At 44.0% G+C, this 27,486-nt stretch overlaps 1 protein-coding gene across 1 annotated transcript in view; it reads left to right on the top strand.

Annotated features, from left to right (window-relative positions):
• Positions 1-27,486, top strand: part of LOC126458809 (parathyroid hormone/parathyroid hormone-related peptide receptor-like) — a gene marked incomplete at its 3' end in the record, with an annotated part of 611,649 nt that overhangs the window by 558,939 nt on the left and 25,224 nt on the right. The window contains exons 5-7 of the mRNA XM_050095819.1: positions 11,704-11,791; positions 14,510-14,616; positions 22,250-22,381. Coding sequence (XP_049951776.1) covers positions 11,704-11,791; positions 14,510-14,616; positions 22,250-22,381 — 327 coding nt within the window. The remainder of the gene's footprint in view (positions 1-11,703; positions 11,792-14,509; positions 14,617-22,249; positions 22,382-27,486) is intronic.

Here is a 27,486-nt window from a genome sequence, read left to right as displayed (position 1 = left end):
CCGGTTACGATGGCGCATTATCGTGAAGTCCATCAATGGCAGCAAACCGTCTCCACTTATGCGAACGTAACCATTTCTAGTCAACGATCAGTTCAGCAGCGCCAGATGACCCCCACTCCATTCCAAGAAAACATAGCTCTCAGAATTATAGAGCCACCACCAGCATGCACACTGCCTTGTTGACAACTTGGGTCCATGAGTTCGTGCAGTCTGCGTCACATTAGAAACCTACCATCAGATCTGATCAACTGAAATCGGGACTCATTTGACCAGGCCACGGTTTTCCTGTTGTTTAATGTCCAATCGATATGTTCTCGAGCCCAGGAGAGGCGTTGCAGGCGATGTACTCTTAGCAAATGACATCGCGTCGGTCGTCTGCTGCATAGACCGTTAATGCCAAATATTACAGCACGGATACGTGTGTCGTACGTTCCACATTAGGTTCTACGGTTATTTCAGGCAGTGTTGCTTTTCTGTTAGCGCTGACAACTCTAAGCAAGAACTGCTGCTGTGAAGACCGACGGCCACCGCGTTTTCCGTGGTGAGAAGTAATGCCTCAAGTTTGATATTCTCGGCACACTCTTCACATTGTGGATCTCGGAATACTGAATTCGCTAACGATTTCCGAAATGGAATGTCCACTGCTCCAGCTACCATCCCGCGTTCAAAATCTACAATCCTGGCCATTAAAATTGCTACACCACAAAGATGACGTGCTACAGACGCGAAATTTAACCGACAGGAAGAAGATGCTGTGATATGCAAATGATTAGCTTTTCACAGCATTCACACAAGGTTGCCGCCGGTGGCGACACCTACAACGTGCTGGCATGAGGAATGATTCCAACCGATTTCTCATACACAAACAGCAGTTGACCGACGTTGCCCGGTGAAACGTTGTTGTGATGCCTCGTGTAAGGACGACAAATGCGTACCATCACGTTTCCAACTTTGATAGAGGTCGGATTGTAGCCTAACGCGATTGCGGTTTATCGTATCGCGACATTGCTTCTCGCGTTGGTCGAGATCCAATAACTGTTAGCAGAATATGGAATCGGTGGGTTCAGGAGGGTAATACATAATGCCGTGCTGGATCCCAACGGCATCGTATCACTAGCAGTCGAGATGACAGGCATCTTATCCGCATGGCTGTAACGGATCGTGCAGCCACGTCTCGATTCCTGAGTCAACAGATGCGGACATTTGCAGGACAACAACTACCTGCAGGAACAGTTCGACGACGTTGCAGCAGAACGGACTACCAGCTCGGAGACTATGGCTGCGGTTACTCTTGACGCTGCATCACCGACAGGAGCGCCTGCGATGGTTTAATCGACAACGAACCTGGGTGCACGAATGGCAAAACGTCATTTTTTCGGATGAATCCAGGTTCTGTTTACAGCGTCATGATGGTCGCATCGGTGTTTGGAGACATCGCGGTGAACGCACATTGGAAGCGTGTATTCGTCATCGCCGAACAGGCGTATCACCCTGCGTGATGGTATGGGGTGCCATTGGTTACACGTCTCGGCCACCTCTTGTTCGCATTGATGGCACTTTGAACAGTGGACGTTACATATGAGACATGTTACGACCCGTGGCTCTACCCTTCATTGTATCCCTGCGAAACCTTACGTTTCAGCAGGATAATGCACGTCCGCAAGTTGCAGGTTCTGTACGGGCCTTTCTGGATACAGAAAATGTTCGACTGCTGCCCTGCTCAACACATTCTCCAGATCTCTCACTAGCTGGAAACGCTTGGTTAATGGTGGCCGAGCAATTGGCTCGTCACAATACGCCAGTCGCTACTCCTGATGAACTGTGGTGTCGTGTTGAAGTTGCATGGGCAGCTGTACTTGTACGCGCCACCCAACCTCTGTTCGACTCAATGCCCAGGCGTATCAGGCCTTATTACGGCCAGAGGTGGTCGTTCTGGGTACTAATATCTCAGGATCTATGCACCCAAATTGCATGAAAATGTAATCACATGTCACTTCTAGTACAATATCTTTGTCCAATGAATACCCGTTTATCATCTGCATTTCTTCTTGGTGTAGCAATTTTAATGGCCAGTAGTGTATTATTTCTTATCGTGTAGTCATAATCACGTACCTTTTCACATGAATCACCTTGAGTACACATGACAGGTCCGCCAACGCACTGCCAATTTATATTTCGTGTACGCGATACTACCGTCATGTGTTTACGTGCATAACGCTATCGCATGACTTTTATAACCTCAGTTTACTAGACCCACTCCTTTAACAGTAATTATTTTTATACAACTAAGACAATGTTTTTATTAATTTTGAGTAATTAATCCCGGAATGAGATGAATAAGGCATTTTTTGTAGGAAACTTAATGCTCTCAAATTTATAGATTAACACGTTTTCACTAGATGCCGCCCTTTTCGAGTTATTCAAGAAAAGCCTAAAAACAGTGACGCTGAAACGACCGCCACGCTTGTCCCTCACCGCTCAGGATATCCAGTATGTTAATCATAGCAGTCCCTCCTACCGACGTACAAAGAATTGCGGTATACGGTTATTTATTTGCCTTTTCTTCCTTTTGTTAACGGCTCTATAGGATAGGAGGGATGAGTTGTATTTCGTCGCAGCAGTAAACAGTAGAATTACACCAGCAGCAAGGGCAGCGCAAATTGGATGTTGCTTGCTAGCACGTGCCGTGCAGTTTTGTCGTTGTTGTGGCTAGATGCTTCAGAAGAAGAAGGCTGACAATGATGCCGATATTTGCGGATTTATTTTGTGAATAATGTAATCAGAGTTTCTAAAGGATGGTATACAGCACGAAATTAGTGCTAATACAGCTATTTTTAGCTTGATTTGTGTTTCTGCTGTATTATTTGAGCAAAGAATGTTACTCCAAGTTCCGACAAATACGAGGATTTTCTATGAAAGTCAAATTCTGCTTTTCGTTTTTTCGCACCGACTGAACATAGTTGTATACGTATGCTTCAAGTGGTATTTAAAGATAGCAGAATTAACGGAAAGATAAAGATCTAATCAAAGCGTGAATTTGCAATAATCCTTTCTACGGCTTCCCAGTGCTGCTCTGAAGTGAACAGTTCCATTCTTAAAACATGAATTTATCCAATATTTCAGTTATTGATAATGTTAGGAACATTAACTACTCTGGAAAATTTATTATACAAGTGTAGAAAACCTTTTTATGTCATCCAAAAATGTGAAAAATACACTGCCCCACAAAAAGTGAAAGAAGGCAGTGTCAGACTTCGATGTAACATCGTCTATGTAAACGCCTTCGACGTGTATGTAAATGATTACAACTGTAACTCTCTGTGACAAGTAGAACAGCCTCCAGAGCCCATATTGCTGTTCGTATTTAGTGCTGTTGCCAGTCCTGGTAGGGTTAAATCTAACTAACCTAAGGACATCACACACATCCATGCCCGAGGCAGGATTCGAACCTGCGACCGTAGCAGCCGCGTGGTTCCGGACTGAAGCACCTATAACCGCTCGGCCACAGCGACCGGCTCCCGGTATGCTATATAAGGGGTGTGAACGGCATTAGATGTCGACTGAAGACCGTGAAAGACGCGGATATTCCGCGTATTCATACGAGACAGCGTTATCAGTAGACTACGTTGCTGAGTTTGAAAGGGGCCTTATTTTGTGTCTCATTTGGCGGCTGCTCGAATCGTGAAATAACCAGATTTGTGGAGCATTCGGATGTGACCGAGGCCCCATGCTGGACTGCATGAGAACATGTGGGCAGACTCACTCATCCTTAAAGTTCCGGTCAACCCGCGTCTGACCACTTATGGGGCGGCGAGTTAAAAATAAGAAATATGAAATATTGCTCGCCGTCTTTAACGAGAGCATGGAAACTATTTCTGCGGGCAGCCAGAAAGTGATGGAGAACATACTGACCATAATTTCCAGTCTGCAAGTCAACATTCTTCTTTTGTTTCCTGAAAGAAATATTTCGACCCTCAGTTTGCTCAGCGGGTTCAGGAACTATGATTATAATTGAAAATTTTGAGTTCTGATTGATATGTTTGATAAACGTTCACACGCACAACATAGTAATATTCCTGATAATAATAATAATAATGGTGTTTCTGTCATAAATAGCACCATGAGCAGTTCAGCGGCGACCGCTACGGTAGGTTTCCATAAAACGGTCGTTCGACCTGAGTTCTGATAATCAAAGTTAATTGCTCGCTACAGAAGTCACCGCTTGCCACGCAGTTTGGTAATATTACGGGTGCCACACAAACGGTTACATCCGCGAAATCTAAGCGCTACACGATGGTGTACAGTCCTTGCGAGTTCACATTCTAGTATTACTAAAACATGCGTTTAGTAGCAGCAAGGTTGTGACGTCACCCGAGGCAGCGCGTGAGCCGGCGTTTACTAACGCGGGTGCGAGCGAAGTGAAGTCACGGCCTCCCAGGACGTATTTATATAAGGGCGCAGCGGACGGCCGAAGGGAAAAACCTGCCGTCACCTGCTCTACCCCAAGTCGCAGCATCTAAGTGGCCGCTTTCTCGGGCACATAGTATTCTATAACACTGCCATTAATCAGTTTCAAATATTCATAATTTTTGTATGAATGGAGTTAATTAGGCTTTAATTACAGAAAAACTTTTAGGTCGCCTGCATTTAAATTTTTCCGTCTAGAATTTTTAGAACGGAACTGGCAGTAGAACATGACCTCTGAACTATCACTTGAAGAGCTCTTGTATTGATTGTTATTTACATCAAAGTCTTGAAACTTGTTATAGCTCTATTATTTAAAGGGTTTCATCACATACTGTAATCAAAACTTCATATCATTAATATAACTGATACTTTATCTATTACAAATGAGGACGTATTTGTTCAAAATTTAGTTTTCAGTAAATTACTCGAAAATTATTTGGGGTAGCTTAATGTGTTCACATATTTACTGTTTTATATCGAACTGAATCTTCATACAAGTTTCATATTTCTAAGTCTAATCTTTAGAGCCTTTAGTTCTTTTGTAAAAACATTGATTTTGAGCAAAATATTGCTCTGATCATGTTGAAATTTATAACAGTTAATTTCGTCATACATTTGCGCATTCTGACCTACTTTTAGCTTCATAGCTTTATTATCTAGCACCTCTTCTTTTTTTCTTAAAGCGGTGTATTTAGTGAAAGATATTCATCTGTTTCACTCTGAAATTCAACAGTTCAGACATTAATATACTGAAGCATATGTTGACAAAGTTTGGGAAAGCAACTTCAATCATCGTAACGTGCCACAATCACATCGTAACCCCTTCATATACGCGTCTGTTATCCGAGGGCTGGGTTTCGTTGTTTGGGGAAGAGACCAAACAGCGAGGTCATCGATCTGATTTCATTAGAGAAGGATAGAGAGGGAAGTCGACCGTGACTTTTCAAAGGTTCCCTCCCGGCATTTGTCTGAAGCGATTTAGGGAAATCACGGAAACCCTAAGTCAGTATGGCAGGACGCGGGATTGAACCGTCGTCCCCCGGAATGCGAGTCCAGTGTGCTAACCATTGCGCCACCTCGCTCGCTCTCTGTTATCCTAGAGCAAGTGAAGGACACCGTGCAACGTACTGTATCATCCCGCACTATTGGGCGGTAGCAGCAGCCTAACTGAGGAATTGTCGCCCCGTGTGTAGGCTGCCGTTAGCTCCACAACACAAACGGCAACGATGGAGATATGCCAAGGACGGCAAGCTTGGGCTGCTACTGAACGGCATCGCATTGGTTACAGGTGTTCTCCACTACCCTGGATAGCCATCGTTGTAGGGTATGGTGGCGCCTTGGGCAGATCACCTGATCCCAGTGTTTTGCAGAGGCACAACGGTGTTAATGCTAGTGTCAATGGTGAGACGAGCCAAAGAGTATTATTTGAAACCACAGCAGGTTGTGACTAAGAAAATCCTTACGGCACAACTGTATGTCATAGACATCCAACGTCTGCGCAGTACCGTGGTGGCATTTTTCAACCGGACAATGCTCTCCACTTACGGCACGTGTCTCTATGATCAATCTGATGCTGAGGTGCTCCCGAGACCAGCAAGAGCTGGTGTATCATGTGTGGGACTACCTCGATCGTCAACTCTTTCGCATTACCAGTGCGCAGGAAATCGCCGATCAGTTACAACAGTTCGTAAGCCCTCCCTTAACAGATCCCACCCTCTCCTCACCTACAATTTTAAGAGATCTGACTGCGTGTTCATGATGGCTGCCAATGATCACATAAAATACTAAACTGCAAGCTAACTGTACTTGGTTCAACTGTAAATATTTATTGCCAGATTATTTATGGGAAAGAGAAAGGTTACTCTGAAATAATAAAATGCGATTTCACTTAATTTATTTGCCTTCAGACAGTGGAAAACAGGGCTAATCATTCACTCTGATGAGACCGGCCATTATAGAGGGTCATTCACTGCAAACACATGACAGACTTTTCAACGCCGGCCGTGGTGGGCGAGCGGTTCTAGGCGCTTCAGCCCGGAACCGTGCGACACCTACGCTCGCAAGTTCGAATCCAGCCTCAGGCATGGATGTGTGTGATTTCCTTAGGTTAGTTAGGTTTAAGTAGTTCTAAGTGCTAGGGGACTGATGACCTCAGATGTTAAGTGCCATAGTGCTCAGAGCCATTTGAAGACTTTTCATCATCTGTATTTGCAACGAAATACTTCTATCAAAGTGCTATTATACTATGTATTTATAATCCAGCTTCGCATATTTCTTATTCACAGCTCTTTCACTATATTTTCACTCGACAGACTTTAACACACTACAGTTCTCACGTGCCCACTGGTAACTCCCAATGTCGTCGCAGCACCACAATGCCCCGTCCACCGGAAGACGCGAGAGACTGCAGGAAGTTCTAAAAGCTCAGGCTCTCCAGCTAGCGCCTGCTGTTAGATAGTTCACCCCAACCGAGCCAACGACTGCATCTGGGCTAGAAGGGGTGCAAGCTCTTTGTAAATTTGTTGCAGTAGATTAAACATTGAATCAACATCACATTTCACTTTGTTTGTCCTCCCTTGCGGGTGCTTCACATTCTTGGTGAGGCAGTCTGTTTGCAATTACAAATGTAAGTAACTCACGAAAGTGGATGACGTAATCAGCTATGATAATTAAAACAACACGGCCAGTAGAAAATTCAAATGTTATGGTACTTCATCGTTACTGATGTTTATGGAAATATTTTGAATGTCAAATATCTGCTGCACTGGTCGTCTTTACTTGAACTAAAATATACTTTTTGAACCGCCACATACAGTCATCTAGGTATGCAAAGGTTGTATACACATGGAACATTTTATACACTACGGTTATAGTCACTGCAAAAGGAATGCATGCATTTCATGTTCAGTAACTCAGCTTTATTGACACACGTTTCGAATTTTTTTTTCCTTTATTGTGATTTCATTTCGCTGCCCATATGCGCAGGGGAGGGCTGCCAGCGGCACAATTCGCCGCTCTTCAGCTGAGTGTTACATTTAATAAAAAGATGAAAACGATACATACACTCCTGGAAATGGAAAAAAGAACACATTGACACCGGTGTGTCAGACCCACCATACTTGCTCCGGTCACTGCGAGAGGGCTGTACAAGCAATGATGACACGTACGGCACAGCGGACACACCAGGAACCGCGGTGTTGGCCGTCGAATGGCGCTAGCTGCGCAGCATTTGTGCACCGCCGCCGTCAATGTCAGCCAGTTTGCCGTGGCATACGGAGCTCCATCGCAGTCTTTAACACTGGTAGCATGCCGGGACAGCGTGGACGTGAACCGTATGTGCAGTTGACGGACTTTGAGCGAGGGCGTATAGTGGGCATGCGGGAGGCCGGGTGGACGTACCGCCGAATTGCTCAACACGTGGGGCGTGAGGTCTCCACAGTACATCGATGTTGTCGCCAGTGGTCGGCGGAAGGTGCACGTGCCCGTCGACCTGGGACCGGACCGCAGCGACGCACGGATGCACGCCAAGACCGTAGGATCCTACGCAGTGCCGTAGGGGACCGCACCGCCACTTCCCAGCAAATTAGGGACACTGTTGCTCCTGGGGTATCGGCGAGGACCACTCGCAACCGTCTCCATGAAGCTGGGCTACGGTCCCGCACACCGTTAGGCCGTCTTCCGCTCACGCCCCAACATCGTGCAGCCCGCCTCCAGTGGTGTCGCTACAGGCGTGAATGGAGGGACGAATGGAGACGTGTCGTCTTCAGCGATGAGAGTCGCTTCTGCCTTGGTGCCTATGATGGTCGTATGCGTGTTTGGCGCCGTGCAGGTGAGCGCCACAATCAGGACTGCATACGACCGACGCACACAGGGCCAACACCCGGCATCATGGTGTGGGGAGCGATCTCCTACACTGGCCGTACACCACTGGTGATCGTCGAGGGGACACTGAATAGTGCACGGTACATCCAAACCGTCATCGAACCCATCGTTCTACCATTCCTAGACCGGCAAGGGAACTTGCTGTTCCAACAGGACAATGCACGTCCGCATGTATCCCGTGCCACCCAACGTGCTCTAGAAGGTGTAAGTCAACTACCCTGGCCAGCAAGATCTCCGGATCTGTCCCCCATTGAGCGTGTTTGGGACTGGATGAAGCGTCGTCTCACGCGGTCTGCACGTCCAGCACGAACGCTGGTCCAACTGAGGCGCCAGGTGGAAATGGCATGGCAAGCCGTTCCACAGGACTACATCCAGCATCTCTACGATCGTCTCCATGGGAGAATAGCAGCCTGCATTGCTGCGAAAGGTGGATATACACTGTACTAGTGCCGACATTGTGCATGCTCTGTTGCCTGTGTCTATGTGCCTGTGGTTCTGTCAGTGTGATCATGTGATGTATCTGACCCCAGGAATGTGTCAATAAAGTTTCCCCTTCCTGGGACAATGAATTCACGGTGTTCTTATTTCAATTTCCAGGAGTGTATAAAAGGCGATACAAAGGGGGGACATAAGAACATAATAAGGGGAGACAGTGAGGGTTAATAAATTTATCTTCAGAATACGTACAGAAATGTTACAAAAATCTTGGGGAACACTGCTTAAATAATTACCAAACAATAAAATTGACGAAAGTTTTGAAGAACATAAACTAAAATGTACGTACGGAAGGATGTAGGGAATTTCATACACAAACATCAAAATACCAGCATTAGAGTAAAAATTGATAAGAACATTTACGTTGCATGCAAAGTAACAGACATGGCCAGCAGCCGGCGTGAATAGCAGCAAAATGTAGCGCTGTAGGTGTTAGAAAAACTAAAAAAGGAAAAAAAATCAACGTACCTCGAAGGATGAGACGGATATCGGTAGATGTGACGTACGTGTACAGACAGACGAAGTGTTACAATTTCAGAAATGTTGACGATTTTTTGTTCTAAGAGAAAGAGCGTCACAAATTGAGCAAGTCAGTAACGCACTGGTCTACTTCTGGCTCTTATTCAAGCAGTTATTCTGCTTCTCATTGATTGATAGAGTTGTCCTCCTGAGGGACTCCGTGCAAAACTCTGTTCAGTTGGTGTTTTAGAACTACAAAATCCCGAACTATTGGGAGGGTCCTGCTCGTAATGCTCCTGAACGGCGACCTTGCTGGCCAAGACAGGGTTTGGCAAGAATGAAGATAAGCAGTAGAAACTGTCTCCATGTGTGGGTGGGCGTTATCTATTTGAAATGTAAACCCAGGATAAATCGGCCTGGGAGGATTTGGTAGACGTACTGCTAGGCTGTAAGGGTGCCTCAGATAACAACTGAAGGAGCTCTGCTATATCCCACACTGTCGCCCATTGTTGTCAGATCGTGTGTCGGCGACAGTCAGGTTGATGTCCCACATCTGTCCAGGGCGACTCGGGACACTTTTCCGGTCTGAAATCTCATTAACTGGAGTAGAACGGACTTCGGTGATGAGTTCCGCTCCGAACTGTGCCCCAGTGGCCAGCCAAGCCGAGTAATGTCTTGCATAAGGGCCAGAGATGGAACAACATGTTGTTGACTTCCTTAGTTTGTGAAGCTCTTTCTCTTGAATAAATCATCCAATTTTTCTGAAACTGTATTCATTTATTTTCCTGTACATGTATATTGAATCTACCGAATTCCGTTCCATTCAGATAATTCCTTCGTGGTGGGTGACTGTTTCAGCCCTTTCGGTTGGCATCTCTCGCAAAATGATGAAAGAAAAAAGTTTTTCACACGTTAAATTTTTGATTTTTCACGCTGTCCAATTCCAGCATCATGTATGTAGTTTTGATTTATTACCTCTTTCTACTACCTCAATTCGAAACACACTTTCGATAGAGTGTGTAAATATACCACTTAGTGCGTCTGCAAAATTATATCATTGTACGACCTGTAATTCTTGAGATACGAGTTCATAAACATTGAGATGCGTGAAAAGCTAGCATTTTCTTGAAATGACACGCCAGTTACCGAGTTTATATTCAGCCAGTGTTTCATAATGAGAGCACTTAGTGACTTACAATGAACTTTAAGCATAATTACGAATGTTCCAAAACTTTCCCTCGCTTACAAGCTTAAAGGAAAATATTTAATACATTTACTCATGTACAGAGAAATCATACGTTTTAAGCTGTTTGAAAAATGGGATTTTAATACCTTAAAGGATCGTTAGCTTACTGGTTACATCCAAGTATCATTATAAAAAAACGTAATGTGGAATCCATGGGTTACTGCACTTGCAAATATCTTTTCTTCATTTTAGATCAGGTATACGTATATTTAAATTACGATAAACGGTGCCACAATGAACATTAATATTTATGTGTCTTGAAACTCACAAAATGTAAAAGCGAATACCTCTTCACAGAAAAAGGTAGTTTGTAGATATTTCACTTCTGCTTGTTGAAGGAATATTATTTACGGTTTTTCTTGTAGGTATCAAAGTGCCTTGTATTCTATGACTTCTGTCGAAAGAACGAGATGGCGCAGTGGTTTGCACACTGGAATCGCATTCGGCAGGACCACGGTTCAAACCAGCGTTGGCCATGCTCATTTAGGTTTCCGTGATTTTCCTAAATCGCATCAGGCAAACACCGGAATGGTTCCTTTGAGTGAGCACGGCCAACTTCCTTCCACATCCTCACCCAATCCACTGGGACCGAAGACCTCGCTGTTTGGTGGCGTCTCCCAAATCAGCTAACCAACTTCTATCGAATCTTTAAAGTTAAATACGATTCCGCATTCTGAATGCGGCCTGCAGGTGCCAACCTGTTTCCTCTTTACGTGTTATTCTTTTTTCTTCTATGTAATATTCTTGTTTGATAAATACTCTGAATGCAGAATGTTGTGTGTTTTAACTAGCGCTGTATCCCTCTGCTTCTTTTCCTTTTCATGCAGTGCTTATTTCGAACAACATTAAGACTATTTAACTAAAGGAAATAAATACATTCTGCTATTTATTGACAGGATATCTAAATGAAAAGATAAAAATTTTTTACAATGCTTGCAATTGGAATCAACGTTCTTCGTATTGCAACCGACTATCTTAGAAAGTTGTGACGTTTTATAATTTGACATTGCCGTGTAAAGATAAAGATAGCTGTATTATCGAACTACTGGACGGTAAAGTAACTTATGCGAAATTTAAACTACTTGTTAAATAGACACAACTGTGTGTTAATTAAACCTGGCTTATCTAGAATAAAAAAGTGTCCATTGTTACAGAATGTTATGGACGAGCAGAAGAGAATCTTGAAGCAGAAAGAAAGCGAATGCAGAAACGTATCAACTGCATCTCCATCAAATGATTCAGGTGAGTCTACCCTGACATATTTTTTCGTCCATACACCTATGAACCCACATTCTTGTGATAATGTTGTCGTTTTCTTTGCATGACTTGTCGACCAACAGAGATATGAATTTATTTCTCGTTGTGCACTTAATTAAGGTGTGTACAACCTTCCTCCGTAAATGCGCTAAAGCGCGGTGCGCTGTGACGTCACCCACGAACTTACGCTTCAAGCAGCAAGGTGTCGACACAGGCGAAAAAAAAAACCACTGTTCAGAAGTTTATCTGAGTTTTAAGGAGGATTAATGCTGTTACAGTTGCACCAAATTTCATAACAATTCTGTCCAGCTCCACCGTGGACGTGTCGCAAGACTGAAGGGTCATCACATCACTCCTTACGTACATCTTACCTTCTTTCGATGCCTCTGCGATGGCGCTGAGAACTGTGACGCTCACCGTTGAAATCACGTGATTTTTTATGATAGGCCCAGGAAAACATTTCAGACATTCCTCTGTATCGACACAAAGCGGCTTCAGGGGGTGGCATAAAGGGTGTGAAGACAAATTGTAGAGTAAAATTGCTACCAAATATCTCGAAAAGTTATTCGCTCTAATAACGTTCCGACGGACCTGAGCTATACATTTTTAATACGTATGATGTATAAGCTTGCACTCGAAGCGTTCTTGACCTGTTTTCTTCAAATTTTTAACAATACTCTAATAAACGTTCAGATGGACGTAAACTACATTTTTTAAATTTGTATTATATAGAAACACCTACATACTATATAAAGGGGAAAGGCATAGGCTGAAATCTCCAAAAGTCTTTCAACTACTTACTTCAAATTTTTACACAATACTCTAACAAACATTTGGACCCAAATACGCTATATCCTTGTCAATATATGTTGTATATAAATATGTATATCATATAATGTGGAAAAGTTGTTAACATAAATTTCTAAAAGTTATCAACTGATTTACTTGAAAGTTTTACACTATACTATAATAATCGTTTAGACGGACGCAGGCTGTATATCTGGGTGTTTCAGCAAAAGTGTCTGCCTCTGTAACTTGCATAGTAATAGCTGACGCGAAAATTTATTGCGACAGGTCAACATAAGGAACGTTACACTTTCTGCGGTGCTATGAACATAGCTTATTGTGTTATTTCCCAAAGACTTGCAGCAGAGAGATACAATTTTTTAAATGGAGCAATAGTTTCTTCTATGATGCACTCGAATCAGCCGTGTATAAATCAATTTAAATTACATTTTTATCACGCTTAGTTCGGGTACTACAACCCTTCACACTTACAAGGGCGGATACCAGACGCTGTACATAATAAGTGAATTTGTGGTGATTGATGTTCTGGCGGCGGAATGTTGATTTAAATTAGGTTTTCAAATGTGTGTCCACAACGCTACGCGCCTTTTAGGGGATATGCGGGCGAGATGTAACGTTGCCGTTGTCACGGAGAGACACTCTTCCTCGAGGCACCGTTTTAGATCATCTGGGGCTATGGCCTCAGTCACATAAACACGATTCTTTAGATATTCTTACAAGAAGAAATTTACTGGTGCTAAATAGGCCATTCATGAGGACCACGGCTCCCCAACCATCTTCCAGGGAACCTGTTGTTCAGTTCTTCCACAACAACATGAACAGATTGTGGTGGTGACCATCGTGCTGCATCGACATATGGTCTCTGATGTCTAGATACACATGTTCAAGGAGAGCATTCAAACTGTCGACTACAAACGCCCGATACATGTCACCTGACAGTGTGGCCCGATGATTTCATCCCTAAGGATTCCACGCCATACATTAAGAGACCACCGACGTTGATATTCGATGGGTCGCAACCACCGAGGATTGTCTGTGGCCTAGTAGTGCATGTTACGACGGTTCACTGCACCATAATTTTGCGAACGTGGGCTCACCATAAAACGAAACGCTTTCTGAGGAGTCCAGAGTGAAAATACGCATGGCCCATCCACAGAAAGTAACTCTGCGATTGAAACTGTTCCCATGTAGCTCTTGGGTCAGTGACAGGCGGTACGGGTGAAATCTCTGACCCTATACTGTACGCCACACAAATGTGAGGGTGATACCAGCGACTGCAGCAACGTCTCTTAAGTTGGCATGTGGATCGTAGTGTATTGCAGCTGAAACAAACACCTGCGTCTCCTCACTTCTTTCAGGACTTAGTTTGTTACTGATGCGTCTTCCCAAGCCGCCTGTTTCCCGAAGACGCTGGTCAGCGCGTAACAACGTAACATGTGAATATGTGAAGATGGTATCTGTTCTTTCGAACATCTCCGAACCGTGACCCTGCAGCTCCCTAGAATTAAACGATAACTAAATCAAGCCCTTAAGCTGCCGACAGGCGTTGAAATACATCAACGGGGACAGTTGAAAATGTGTGCCCCGACCGGGACTAAAAACCGGGATCCCCTGCTTACATGGCAGACGCTCTATCCATCTGAACCACCGAAGGCACAGAGGATAGTGCGACTGCAGGGACTTATCCCTTACACGCTACCCATGAGACCCACATTCCCAGCGTAATGACCACACACTACATTCGTAGTGCCCCAGCGCATTACACTAATTACTGTCGGCAGCTTAAGATCTAACTCTGAATTATTTATGTTTTTTGTCTCATAACGTTGAGAAGTATTTAAAATGTAACAATATGATCTATTTGTTGACGATGATATTTATTTTCTTTTGTTTCAGGAACTTGCAAACCAACATGGGACCAAATTTTGTGCTGGCCAGAGACAGAGCCTGGGGAAAATCAAATTCTGCCATGCCCAGGATATTTCTTCGGGTTTGATCCTAAGGTACTGACTCTGTTTTTGTTTCCTCTGTTGACCTCTTAAACTTGATTCTGCAGTTTTCTTTCTTCTGATTGCTAAAAGATATTTTTCAGAATACCATTTAGATTCAGGAATTAAGGCAACAATTAGTTTTTGGGACCGTAACATCTCTAACATTCTGCGTGGTGTCTGTTTTATATCGTGTCTCCCTACCACTTTCGCGCAACGACGCTCTGAGCGTGTTTCTTAGGGAATTGACTAGCTTGAACCTGGGACCTGTTGCTGGTAAGGAGACGCCAGACCACACGTGACATGTAGAGTTCAGAAGAGTTCAGTGAGACTAGCGATGATATAACCAAATACTTTATGATTTCAGCGTCAGCTCCACTGCACTCCTTGTTAAAGAATCTTAATACTAACTAAATTTAGTGGAAGGGGTTCAAGGCTTTCCTATTTTTAGTTAGCTGGTAAAATAACGTCGAAAAAGCAGTTAAGTTTACCATTGGAAATTTTATTCTACTCACAAAACATTGTTTATAAATTGCACTATTGATAAAAGGAAATGTTTTAATACAGGACGATAAAAACCAATTGCGTTCAACAAAAATGTGAACGAATATTCCCTGAATGGGTTTACAAGTTCTACAAAGGATCGAAGGATGACCTATGCCATATCACATCTATAATCTAGGTTTAAATTAAATTTCACAAAAGAGAAAACTATCAAAATGTTCTACAGTGACCCTCAATTATCTTTAATTACTAATCTAACTTGTCGTAAATTACAGTGACTGATGTGGCTTCTCAATAATTATATAACAGAAAAATCATCGCGTTTCAGATTTTAACTTACGTAGCAAATGTGAATACCATGAGCTTTAATTGACGATCGACACTAGTATTACGCAAAACGGGGGTGTTACAGATGAGACTTCTGCAGTTCTGAGTAAGGCTTTATGCGCTATTATGCGGCATCGCGTGCGTTCATTACCTTGTCGTTGGTTAGGCAGTGTCAGGGGGCGTCGGGCTATGCAGCTCCATCCAGCTCGCCGTCTCGGAAGCGACTCTCTTCCTAACTTCTCCTTACTACAATTTACCGAAGTTGGTTTACAAAAAAAAACTATCTGTCTGTGTTTTCATCTGACCAATCAGGGTCTCAATGTTAACCTTAAGCTCCGCCTACAAAAATTCTGTCTATCCAATGAGAAACGTTATACTTTTCGTGGTGGGGCAATGTTTTTAACGTTTGCAACGTAACAGAGACGCGAAAAAGTCTCACGCTAAAACTTGCAGCTGGTGTCGCCCTTTTAGTGTTATCGTAAGATCTATACTGTTCTTCTGGAGGGCTCTAGCTTTTAACATGGGCTGGGGGGTGGTCCTGTCGGTTAGCTGGCGACGTGGGTGTCCATCCCTTATCGTAGGGCCTTCTAGCTTCACACGTTTCTGCTCTCGGCTTCTGTTCTCGTTTCTCCCCTCGGAACTGCGTCTGTCTCACTGTGGGAAGGTATGACATGCATTTAGGCAATCTTGTGCTAGTCTGTGGTATTCCATTTGCTCACTCGTTACTCGTATTACTTTGGTTAATTTAATGTCACAATTTATTCGGAGCTATGTGACATACTACTGGATTTGCTTATCATGTCAGGGTTTTCATGGAAGGTGCTGGATTTGCCTGACACCTTACACATCAATTAAATTTATAAGTGTCATGAATATAACGTCATTTCTTCGGAAAATAAGGCTACATTGTGGTTCTTGAAGATTGTTACATTTTGTGTTAGCTTTTTCGTAATTATCTACAAAATCATATACACTCCTGGAAATGGAAAAAAGAACGCATTGACACCGGTGTGTCAGACCCACCATACTTGCTCCGGACACTGCGAGAGGGCTGTACAAGCAATGATCACACGCACGGCACAGCGGACACACCAGGAACCGCGGTGTTGGCTGTCGAATGGCGCTAGCTGCGCAGCATTTGTGCACCGCCGCCGTCAGTGTCAGCCAGTTTGCCGTGGCATACGGAGCTCCATCGCAGTCTTTAACACTGGTAGCATGCCGCGACAGCGTGGACGTGAACCGTATGTGCAGTTGACGGACTTTGAGCGAGGGCGTATAGTGGGCATGCGGGAGGCCGGGTGGACGTACCGCCGAATTGCTCAACACGTGGGGCGTGAGGTCTCCACAGTACATCGATGTTGTCGCCAGTGGTCGGCGGAAGGTGCACGTGCCCGTCGACCTGGGACCGGACCGCAGCGACGCACGGATGCACGCCAAGACCGTAGGATCCTACGCAGTGCCGTAGGGGACCGCACCGCCACTTCCCAGCAAATTAGGGACACTGTTGCTCCTGGGGTATTGGCGAGGACCATTCGCAACCGTCTCCATGAAGCTGGGCTACGGTCCGGCACACCGTTAGGCCGTCTTCCGCTCACGCCCCAACATCGTGCAGCCCGCCTCCAGTGGTGTCGCGACAGGCGTGAATGGAGGGACGAATGGAGACGTGTCGTCTTCAGCGATGAGAGTCGCTTCTGCCTTGGTGCCAATGATGGTCGTATGCGTGTTTGGCGCCGTGCAGGTAAGCGCCACAATCAGGACTGCATACGACCGAGGCACACAGGGCCAACACCCAGCATCATGGTGTGGGGAGCGATCTCCTACACTGGCCGTACACCACTGGTGATCGTCGAGGGGACACTGAATAGTGCACGGTACATCCAAAGCGTCATCGAACCCATCGTTCTACCATTCCTAGGCCGGCAAGGGAACTTGCTGTTCCAACAGGACAATGCACGTCCGCATGTATCCCGTGCCACCCAACGTGCTCTAGAAGGTGTAAGTCAACTACCCTGGCCAGCAAGATCTCCGGATCTGTCCCCCATTGAGCGTGTTTGGGACTGGATGAAGCGTCGTCTCACGCGGTCTGCACGTCCAGCACGAACGCTGGTCCAACTGAGGCGCCAGGTGGAAATGGCATGGCAAGCCGTTCCACAGGACTACATCCAGCATCTCTACGATCGTCTCCATGGGAGAATAGCAGCCTGCATTGCTGCGAAAGGTGGATATACACTGTACTAGTGCCGACATTGTGCATGCTCTGTTGCCTGTGTCTATGTGCCTGTGGTTCTGTCAGTGTGATCATGTGATGTATCTGACCCCAGGAATGTGTCAATAAAGTTTCCTCTTCCTGGGACAATGAATTCACGGTGTTCTTATTTCAATTTCCAGAAGTGTAGCAACAAGATCTAATTTGGTACCTGAAATTCCTTGGACTTGTTACCTAGATACAAAATTCATCTGAGAGCTTATTCTGTATTTGGTCGAGAAATAATAATGTAAAAATGGTAAAATATGTGTGCAAATTCTTTATATTATCTACGAGGGTAACCCCAGAAGTAAGGTATTATTTATAATTACATAGACCTGTATATTTCTACAATGGCTTACATTAGTTTACAGCTTGAACATTTAGCTATTTTTAAAACATAATCACCATTTCTGTCGATGCATATTTGTAGACGCTGTGGCAGTTTTTGTACATCCATGTCATACCAGCTCGCTGCCATGCCCTTCAGAAAGTTATGAACCTAACAACACGAAGAAGAAAGACACGAAGGTTGTTAGGGTTGTTTCTACATCCTAAAGATGATGTCTACTCAAATTTCGTGCTAGTCGCACAAGAGTAGTGACACTATGAGGATCCAAATCAGGTTTGCTTTAAATGCGCACTTTAATGGACTTGAGCGTTAGTTTCCTTTGAGATTGTACATTGTGAGTTGATATTGGTCAAGAATGCCTTTAATGGGTGAAAGACGCCGTTATCAATAACTCAGAGTTTGACCTAGGTCGATTAATCGGGCTGCGAGAAGCTGGTTTTTCCCTCTGCGATGTTGTGGAAAAACTTGGCAGGAATGTAGCGACTGTAGATAATCGTTGGCAGCGGTGGTCACCAGAATGTCTGATCGGAGGAAGACCGGGCTCTGGACGGCGACGTGGCACTACTGAGAGGGAACATCATTGGGTTCAGTGTATACCTCTGGCACATATACTGCATCTGCATCAGCAATTTGAGACGACGTTAGCACCGCAGTGACACAATGAACATTTACAAATCGGTCACTACCAGTGCATTCCAATGATCTCAAACTATCTCCATTTGCGACTTCAGTTGTATGATGAGAGGGCTCATTGAAGAGCAGGTTGGAGGTCTTTATGAAACCTTGTTCTGCCTCGGTGCCAGTGATGACTATGTGTTGGTTAGAAAGAGGCCAGCTGAGGGCTGTAACCAACACGTCTTTGTGCTAGAAAAACTGGACCTACAACTGCAGTTGTCGTCTAGGGTGCGATTTCGTATGACACCAAGAACACTCTTGTGGTTATCCGAGGCACTCTGACTGCCAAATTGTATGTCAATCTGGCAATTCGACCTATTGTGCTACCATTTATGAACATCATAAAAATGGTTCAAATGGCTCTGAGCACTATGGGACTTAACACTGAGGTCATCAGTCCCCTAGAACTTGGAACTACTTAAACCTAACTAACCTAAGGACATCTCACACATCCATGCCCGAGGTAGGATTCGAACCTGCGACCGTAGTGGTCGCGCGGTTCCAGATTGAAGCGCCTATAACCGCTCGGCCACAGTGACCGGCCATGAATATCATTCCACGGGATATTTTCCAGCAGGATAACGCTCGCCCACATACCGCTGCTGTAACCCAACATGCTGGACGGAGTGTCGGCATGTTGCCTTGGCCTGCTCGATCACCATATCTGTTTCCAATCGAGCACTTTTGGCACATCATCGGACTACAGTTACAGCATCATCCACAAACAGCATTAATCGTCTCTGTATTGACTGACCAATTGCAACAGGCGCGCAACTCCATCCAACAAACTGACATCCGGCACCTGTCCACCACAATGTATGCACGTTTACACGTTTTCATTCAACATTTTGGCGTTACACTGGTTATTAGTACATCAGCATTTCACAGTTGCAATGGCATATCTCGCTCTTACATTAACCTGTGAGCTTGCAATGTGAATCACTTATATATGTTATCTAGACAAATATATTTCCGAAATTCACTTAGTTTATATTAATTACGTTTTGGCGTTGCGACGTTTTTCCGTTAGTGTATTTTTTGTGTCCACCTACATAGGGAGAAACGATCATCATAATAAAATATGAGAAAGCAGAGTTCTCACGGCAAGATTTAAGTATTAGCTTTTTCCCGCGCACTGTTCGAAAGTGGAATGGTATAAAAACAGCTTGAAAGCGGTTCTTCGAATTCTCTACGAGGCACTAACTTGTGAACTCCAGAGTAATCATGTAGAATTGATGAAGCGGTCTACAGTTACAACTCCTGACCCAGATGGTCTGTAAAAATATTCGATTACGATTGTTGACCGACCTTTGACGCTAAACTTCACACAGATTAATTCACATTCTGGATCCGTGATAAAGTCGCTAAATTTTATGTCACTGGTATTTAATGCCGTCACCGTGTAATTATTTGAGAGCATCCTCCTCGATGTTGATTACTAGTTGTGTCACGGTCATTAGGTCCCCTTGGACTAATAATTGTAGGAGTTTCACGTGGACGTCCAATTGCTCATTAATTAGTTTCCTGACTAACAACTCTCCTACCCACCGAAAACATTTATTACCGAATAGTTTTATATATTTTTTCTAACATGCAACATGTGCATTATAAGATACAGACATGTTCCTTTCCCTGGGAGAAGATTGGTACCAATGTTCTGTATGATATTTCACTCGAGCTAACCAAAGTTACTACACTGCATGACAAAAAAAGTGTGCACCCAGAACGGGAACAGGAAACGAAATGAACCATCACGAGTTGAGAGGATATGTGATGTTATTTCAGTGGTTGCAAAATCGAGTCTAATTTTCAAATATCTTGGCAGTATCTGCCTATTTATTAGCATAATGCTGCACAGCCTCTGGCCATGGTCTAATCACTGATTAGGTTGAATAAAGTGTTATAAAGCCTTTGTATAATCTCCTGTGGCAAACTGGCGCACACCTACTGCACCCATGATATCCTTGATACAGGCTCCTGGACGGAGTTCATGTCCGGCATGATGCCACACATGTTCTTTCGAGGAGACACCTGTGGACCCTGCTGGCCACTGGACTACCGTCACATCACGCTAACAGTTCGAGTAATGTGTGTGCGAGCAATGCCCTACTGAAAAATGGCACCACAATACTGTCGCGTGGCAGGTAAGACATGAAGACTCAAGATTCTCGTGATGTACCGTTGTGACATGACATGTCCCTCATGCCTTACCAGCCGTGACTTCAAGCCATATCTGATGGCTTCCCACACCATGATGCCAGCAGCGTATACAAATCATTGGAAGAATGGGATCTTTCCCCATGTGGCCGCCATTCTCGCCGACGATAGCATTGGGTAACGCAGAATAGCGATTCATCACCGCAGGGAATTGGAAGCAATTCACCAGTAGTCAATGTCAATGCTTCCTGGTCACTGCATATCCGTTTGTGTCATGGCGCTGACAGCAGGCTATGCATGGGCCGGCAAGTGTCCAGATCGGTGGCTGCTAGTCTCCGACAAATGGTGCTGGATGACGCAGAACGTTGTAGGCAGCGCATTACTTCTCCTCGGACAGCAGACGGAGGTATGAAGGGGTTACGATGTGCTTGCTGCACAATATGGCGATCCTCCATTGTGGTAATAAGACGTTGTCGACCAGACCCTTGACGACTAGTATGTCTGCCCTCACGTTCCCATGCAGTACAACATGAGGCCACTGCCACATCCGAGTATACCACCAATCAGGATATTACGTATTTCGATTATACGGCCAAAGAGAGATCCATAATGAGGCATCTTAAAATTGTATCAATTGCTGCTAACGCTGTCTCACAGGAGTACGCGGCAACACCATGTCCTTAACATCTGACGCTATTCACGCCCCGTGTATACACTATCAGGCGAGGTAACAACAATAAACACGAACAACACCAATGATTACTGGTAGGCGCTTTGCGTGACTCAGAAAATTACAGCTGTAATCATCTACTTACCCGCCGAAGCTGTTTACAAGTACGAAGTTACATTGATATCCGACTATGTCTTATGGATGCTTAACTTTTCTTTGTCATAGAGTGTATTTCAGTATCATTCCGTAGGATATGGTGGCAGAATTAGGACACACTTTATGAAGATTCAAAACGAGATCTTACTCAGGAAGTCACGAAAAGTCAAAGCTTACATCCTAGTTTGGTTGTTTCATTCTACGGCAAATAGTTAACGCTCACATGAAACGTTTCTAGAATGATTTTTGTAGTGCAGAGAAATGCTTCTCTAGTGGATTCCAGTTAAGTTAAAACGTTTAGTAGTTATGTTCCTTTGTCTTACTTTAGCAGTTGGTGGCTCTCAGCTCATATACATTTCAAGAGAGTCTTATCTATAAATTCTACCCTTGACGACAGTCACACCGGATGATCATTTATAAGCTTATATTATTCTATTGAAGCTACAGCATCAGTTACACTTCACAAACTGCTTTTGTTCCTTGATGATTAACGTGTCATTCAAAATTGACTACAAACATTTCCTTTATTAGCTGGTCCTAAAGATAATTTTCATGTTTTCAGCAAAATGCAACAAGATTCTGTCACGACAATGGTACCTGGATGCAATGGAGTAACTATTCTGAATGCTACGATTCTTTATATGCAACTGTGACTGAGCCTTTTACGGGAGCTCTTAATGATTCTACTCTAGCGGTACGTAATTCTTTTTTATTCTTTAAAGTGTAAAATATATTTAACGGATTAAAAAATAAAATAGCAAATGTATTTCTAGTATAACACTCGCTGTGTTCTTCTGTACTAGATTACATACAGCGTTGATAAAATTTTATGTTGAAAATTTAGTAGTAATGGAGGAATATCAGGTATACCAGCAACCACATTCTCTATGAACTGGGTAGTACCTAGCAACACACAATTTTACAAGATATGGAATTATGTACGTTTCTGATAGCTCTAAAGAGAGAACTGGCATCCATGTGCACAGAGATTCGTATGCAGTAAGTTTAAAAAATAACGTAAGGGAACTATTTGCAACTAATAAAGAAAAATATGTTGGGAGCCGACATGGACGGACGAAAATGGGAAACTGTTACCGATCTGATGCTGTTTCTCTACTATTCCGCAAATCTTTAAATGCTGATCTCATGATGTATGCTGCTTTCCGAATAACGACTGAGAAGTTATCAGAGCTCATGACCTCTGATCATTGATCACTAAGTGTAGGCAGACTACCTGATTATAATAACGTTATGAATTTACAGTAGCATTATTAGCATTCGCTTCACTTACCAGGAAAATATTCAATTCCACCTTCCTTCATTGTATCTAATGATGTTGCTGTCAGTATTGAAGGAGAATTTTTTACATTCGTCAGACGTATCTAAGACAGACTCGCGTCTTATAAGATTTTAAGCCGTTAAATGTGTTGTACTGATCACAGTACTGACGTTTTATTAAGTCCTAGAAGAAATACTCTGTAATTTACTCTGCAAGTCCCAGAAGTTTTGTCATCCTGCTAATAAAACTAATATTGGATTCAAGCTGTAAATATATATGCCTATGAAAGAGTGAAGGCGAACTAAGAACCTCTTTTTATTTTGGAGTACTCCATTCCACAACTTTTAATATTCAGATAAATATTCATTAATGACTTTAGTTGTAATTTTACCAAGGGGGTATAAGAAAAAGCATGAAGCTTAAACTTACGATAGACTTTTAAATCTTTAGTTCGATGTACATTTTGTGTACCTGCTACGACGGTTTTACAGTGCAAGAAGTATCGTGCTTAACATCTGTGCTGACCTTCATCTAATGCCTGCAAAACAAAATATGCAAACACACACCACACAGACACACACACACACACTGGCACGCACGCACGCATGCACGCGCATGCTCACACATCGTCAACCCCTCCACCATAATCAACAACAAACAACGAAACAATTGCAGCAACAATATCAAATAAGCATACAGATGCTGTAAACTCCATTATGTCCCAAGTATTTTTCGATGACAATTTATCTAAGTCAAATTAGTATCAATATCTCCCAGTGCCACAGGACTATTCAGTACAACTACAAAAAATAGAGATTTTAGAACGAGATATACTTGTAATTGCAACTGCAGTGTATTGTGTTCCGTAGCACAGAAACACCTGCGTTGCACGGATTACTAATTAAGAAAGTGACAGCAAATATACAGATCTTGGTGGCGTTGTAGTTGGGTAAACGTGGGCAGATCAGTGACATAAATTTATGTATGAACATATACGTTTGGAGACAATGAGAACTTTACCATCTGAAAACCTACTGAATGTGACTGCACTGAAACTGAAACGCTGTGTTGAAAGAGAAGTGTAAACCATCGGGAAAACTACATTTAATGGACATTCGTAGTCTAAATGCTTTGGCCTTAAAGTTCTACACGCAAGTTCCGCTAGAGTCTGATTAAGTGATTTCTTCAGATCCCGTCCTAATATTTTCATTGACACCGTTTCCTAGATCTGTATTAAGCCATCACCTTCCTGTCATAGGTCGGTCGCAATGATTTTTAATACAGTCCTTTACTAAATTTAATTATTCTTCCAGTGTAGCTCATGAGGTTTCCCCATGAACCACATACACTGATGTAATACTAGATACAGTATCTCTGTACACCTCTAGTAGATTTGCAGCAATTGTCTTCTACTTATTGATGATTAATACTCTTTCATTGTTAGGTCCGATATTATTGCTTATTAACATTATCATAATAGTAAATATGTATCGACAGACAAAGTCACAGAATCAAGTCTGCGTCTAATACACTCCTGGAAATGGAAAAAAGAACACATTGACACCGGTGTGTCAGACCCACCATACTTGCTCCGGACACTGCGAGAGGGCTGTACAAGCAATGATCACACGCACGGCACAGCGGACACACCAGGAACCGCGGTGTTGGCCGTCGAATGGCGCTAGCTGCGCAGCATTTGTGCACCGCCGCCGTCAGTGTCAGCCAGTTTGCCGTTGCATACGGAGCTCCATCGCAGTCTTTAACACTGGTAGCATGCCGCGACAGCGTGGACGTGAACCGTATGTGCAGTTGACGGACTTTGAGCGAGGGCGTATAGTGGGCATGCGGGAGGCCGGGTGGACGTACCGCCGAATTGCTCAACACGTGGGGCGTGAGATCTCCACAGCACATCGATGTTGTCGCCAGTGGTCGGCGGAAGGTGCACGTGCCCGTCGACCTGGGAGCGGACTGCAGCGACGCACGGATGCGCGCCAAGACCGTAGGATCCTACGCAGTGCCGTAGGGGACCGCACCGCCACTTCCCAGCAAATTAGGGACACTGTTGCTCCTGGGGTATCGGCGAGGACCATTCGCAACCGTCTCCATGAAGCTGGGCTACGGTCCGGCACACCGTTAGGCCGTCTTCCGCTCACGCCCCAACATCGTGCAGCCCGCCTCCACTGGTGTCGCGACAGGCGTGAATGGAGGGACGAATGGAGACGTGTCGTCTTCAGCGATGAGAGTCGCTTCTGCCTTGGTGCCAATGATGGTCGTATGCCTGTTTGGCGCCGTGCAGGTGAGCGCCACAATCAGGACTGCATACGACCGAGGCACACAGGGCCAACACCCGGCATCATGGTGTGGGGAGCGATCTCGTACACTGGCCGTACACCACTGGTGATCGTCGAGGGGACACTGAATAGTGCACGGTACATCCAAAGCGTCATCGAACCCATCGTTCTACCATTCCTAGACCGGCAAGGGAACTTGCTGTTCCAACAGGACAATGCACGTCCGCATGTGTCCCGTGCCACCCAACGTGCTCTAGAAGGTGTAAGTCAACTACCCTGGCCAGCAAGATCTCCGGATCTGTCCCCCATTGAGCATGTTTGGGACTGGATGAAGCGTCGTCTCACGCGGTCTGCACGTCCAGCACGAACGCTGGTCCAACTGAGGCGCCAGGTGGAAATGGCATGGCAAGCCGTTCCACAGGACTACATCCAACATCTCTACGATCGTCTCCATGGGAGAATAGCAGCCTGAATTGCTGCGAAAGGTGGATATACACTGTACTAGTGCCGACATTGTGCATGCTCTGTTGCCTGTGTCTATGTGCCTGTGGTTCTGTCAGTGTGATCATGTGATGTATCTGACCCCAGGAATGTGTCAATAAAGTTTCCCCTTCCTGGGACAATGAATTCACGGTGTTCTTATTTCAATTTCCAGGAGTGTATGTAATAAGAAATTATGACCCGGATAAGCATTACATTTGTGTACTGAACGGGTGAAAATTTACTGTGCCATAATGTTTCTCATGACTCTGGTAACATAATAGTTTACCGACATGAAGTTCTGACATTAGAGTGGATGTTCATGGGTATGTATGCGTGCTTGCTAATGTTGTTATGATAGAGGATGGTTCCTAGATGTTTTAGTAGCTTAAATAGCGTTGCTATTGTTTTTAGATTGTTTACTCCTCGTGATTGCCTTCTGGATCTTTGTACGCATGTAAACTTTTTGTTTTTGTTTAGGAGGCCTATTTCAATTTCTGACTGAACCACCATCAGTGCATCTATTTCATGTGTAAATCAAATGGATATTAACAAAGTGAGAATTGTAAACGATTCCATCGTTTGGGTGTCTTTGCGGCTATAACAGGCTGGTGTGTGGTCGTGACAGGTTTTCCGCTTTCACCTGATGCCTTGCACGCGCGTCTACAGACGTTATGGCAACAGATAATTTTCAAATACGCCTTTATTCATGTATGTATTATCACACTGCTGTGAATTCCTTGCGAGGCTGTAGGCATTCTTAGAAGGCAGGTAGATATATATTCTGCGCAGACTAGGCAATAATGCTGAGTGATGAATGTAGTGTTACATCTGCATCTAGGCCGCGTGAATTCCAACAGATGCTATGCCAGTCTTCCACAGGTAATTAATTACAATTGTTTTGCTGCGGAGAGATTTTGTGGAAACGGAATCACATACTTTTCGTGCTATACCTCAAATTAAGTTCCCTCGAGTAGTTTTATTGCTATTGCTAGGTTAGTGAAGTATGATTTGTGTACAAGCTGGTTGCTCCCTGTATATGTTAACCAGATTCCGAATTCTGTAGTGTTCTGTCTCATTACTACAACCCGTGTCTCGTGGGTGTGTGGAATATTCATTCGTTTCATATAACTATACTCTCACACCGCAAACACTCGCTTACATATGATATAGAACTATGTACTACCGGCCTAAGTGTCTTAGCTGTAATACTCGACAGGGAATGAGATTCAGACGGATGGTGTGCCTTTAAACTCTATGGAAGACTGTCTGGGTGTACTGAAAGCCGATTAAATCAGGCACCACATGTCTATATACAGAGGTATTGTTTGGGTTACCTCTGCTGTCACGTTTTGACAGTGTTAAGCAGGTGCTGATCAGTTTTTTTTTTTTTTTTCGAAGGGAATGTCTGAAAGATTACGATCGTGATGTAAAACCACTAGAAGTTGAACTATATAGGAATTATCCCTATTCTCTCTGTTTAGATACAGAATGTTGCTGTGAGTTGAAGCAGTTGTGCCTCACTTTAAAGTCTGTTCAACTAAAAATATGTGCACTACAAATTCCGCAGCTACATGCGTTTAGTATACATATTTCCAAACAATATAAATTACCGAAACTTCCTGGCAGATTAAAACTGTGTGCCGGACCGAGACTCCATCCCGAGTTCGAGTCTCGATCCGGCACACAGTTTTAGGAGCAGTTAAATCCCCATGTATGATATAGTCGTTATGTAGTATAATCTTTACT

This window comes from Schistocerca serialis, chromosome 1 (assembly GCF_023864345.2).
Source record: "Schistocerca serialis cubense isolate TAMUIC-IGC-003099 chromosome 1, iqSchSeri2.2, whole genome shotgun sequence".
NCBI classification, from domain to species: Eukaryota; Metazoa; Arthropoda; class Insecta; order Orthoptera; family Acrididae; genus Schistocerca; species Schistocerca serialis.
The sequence above is the reverse complement of the archived record's forward strand: the minus strand, read 5'-3'. Positions and strand labels throughout refer to the sequence as shown.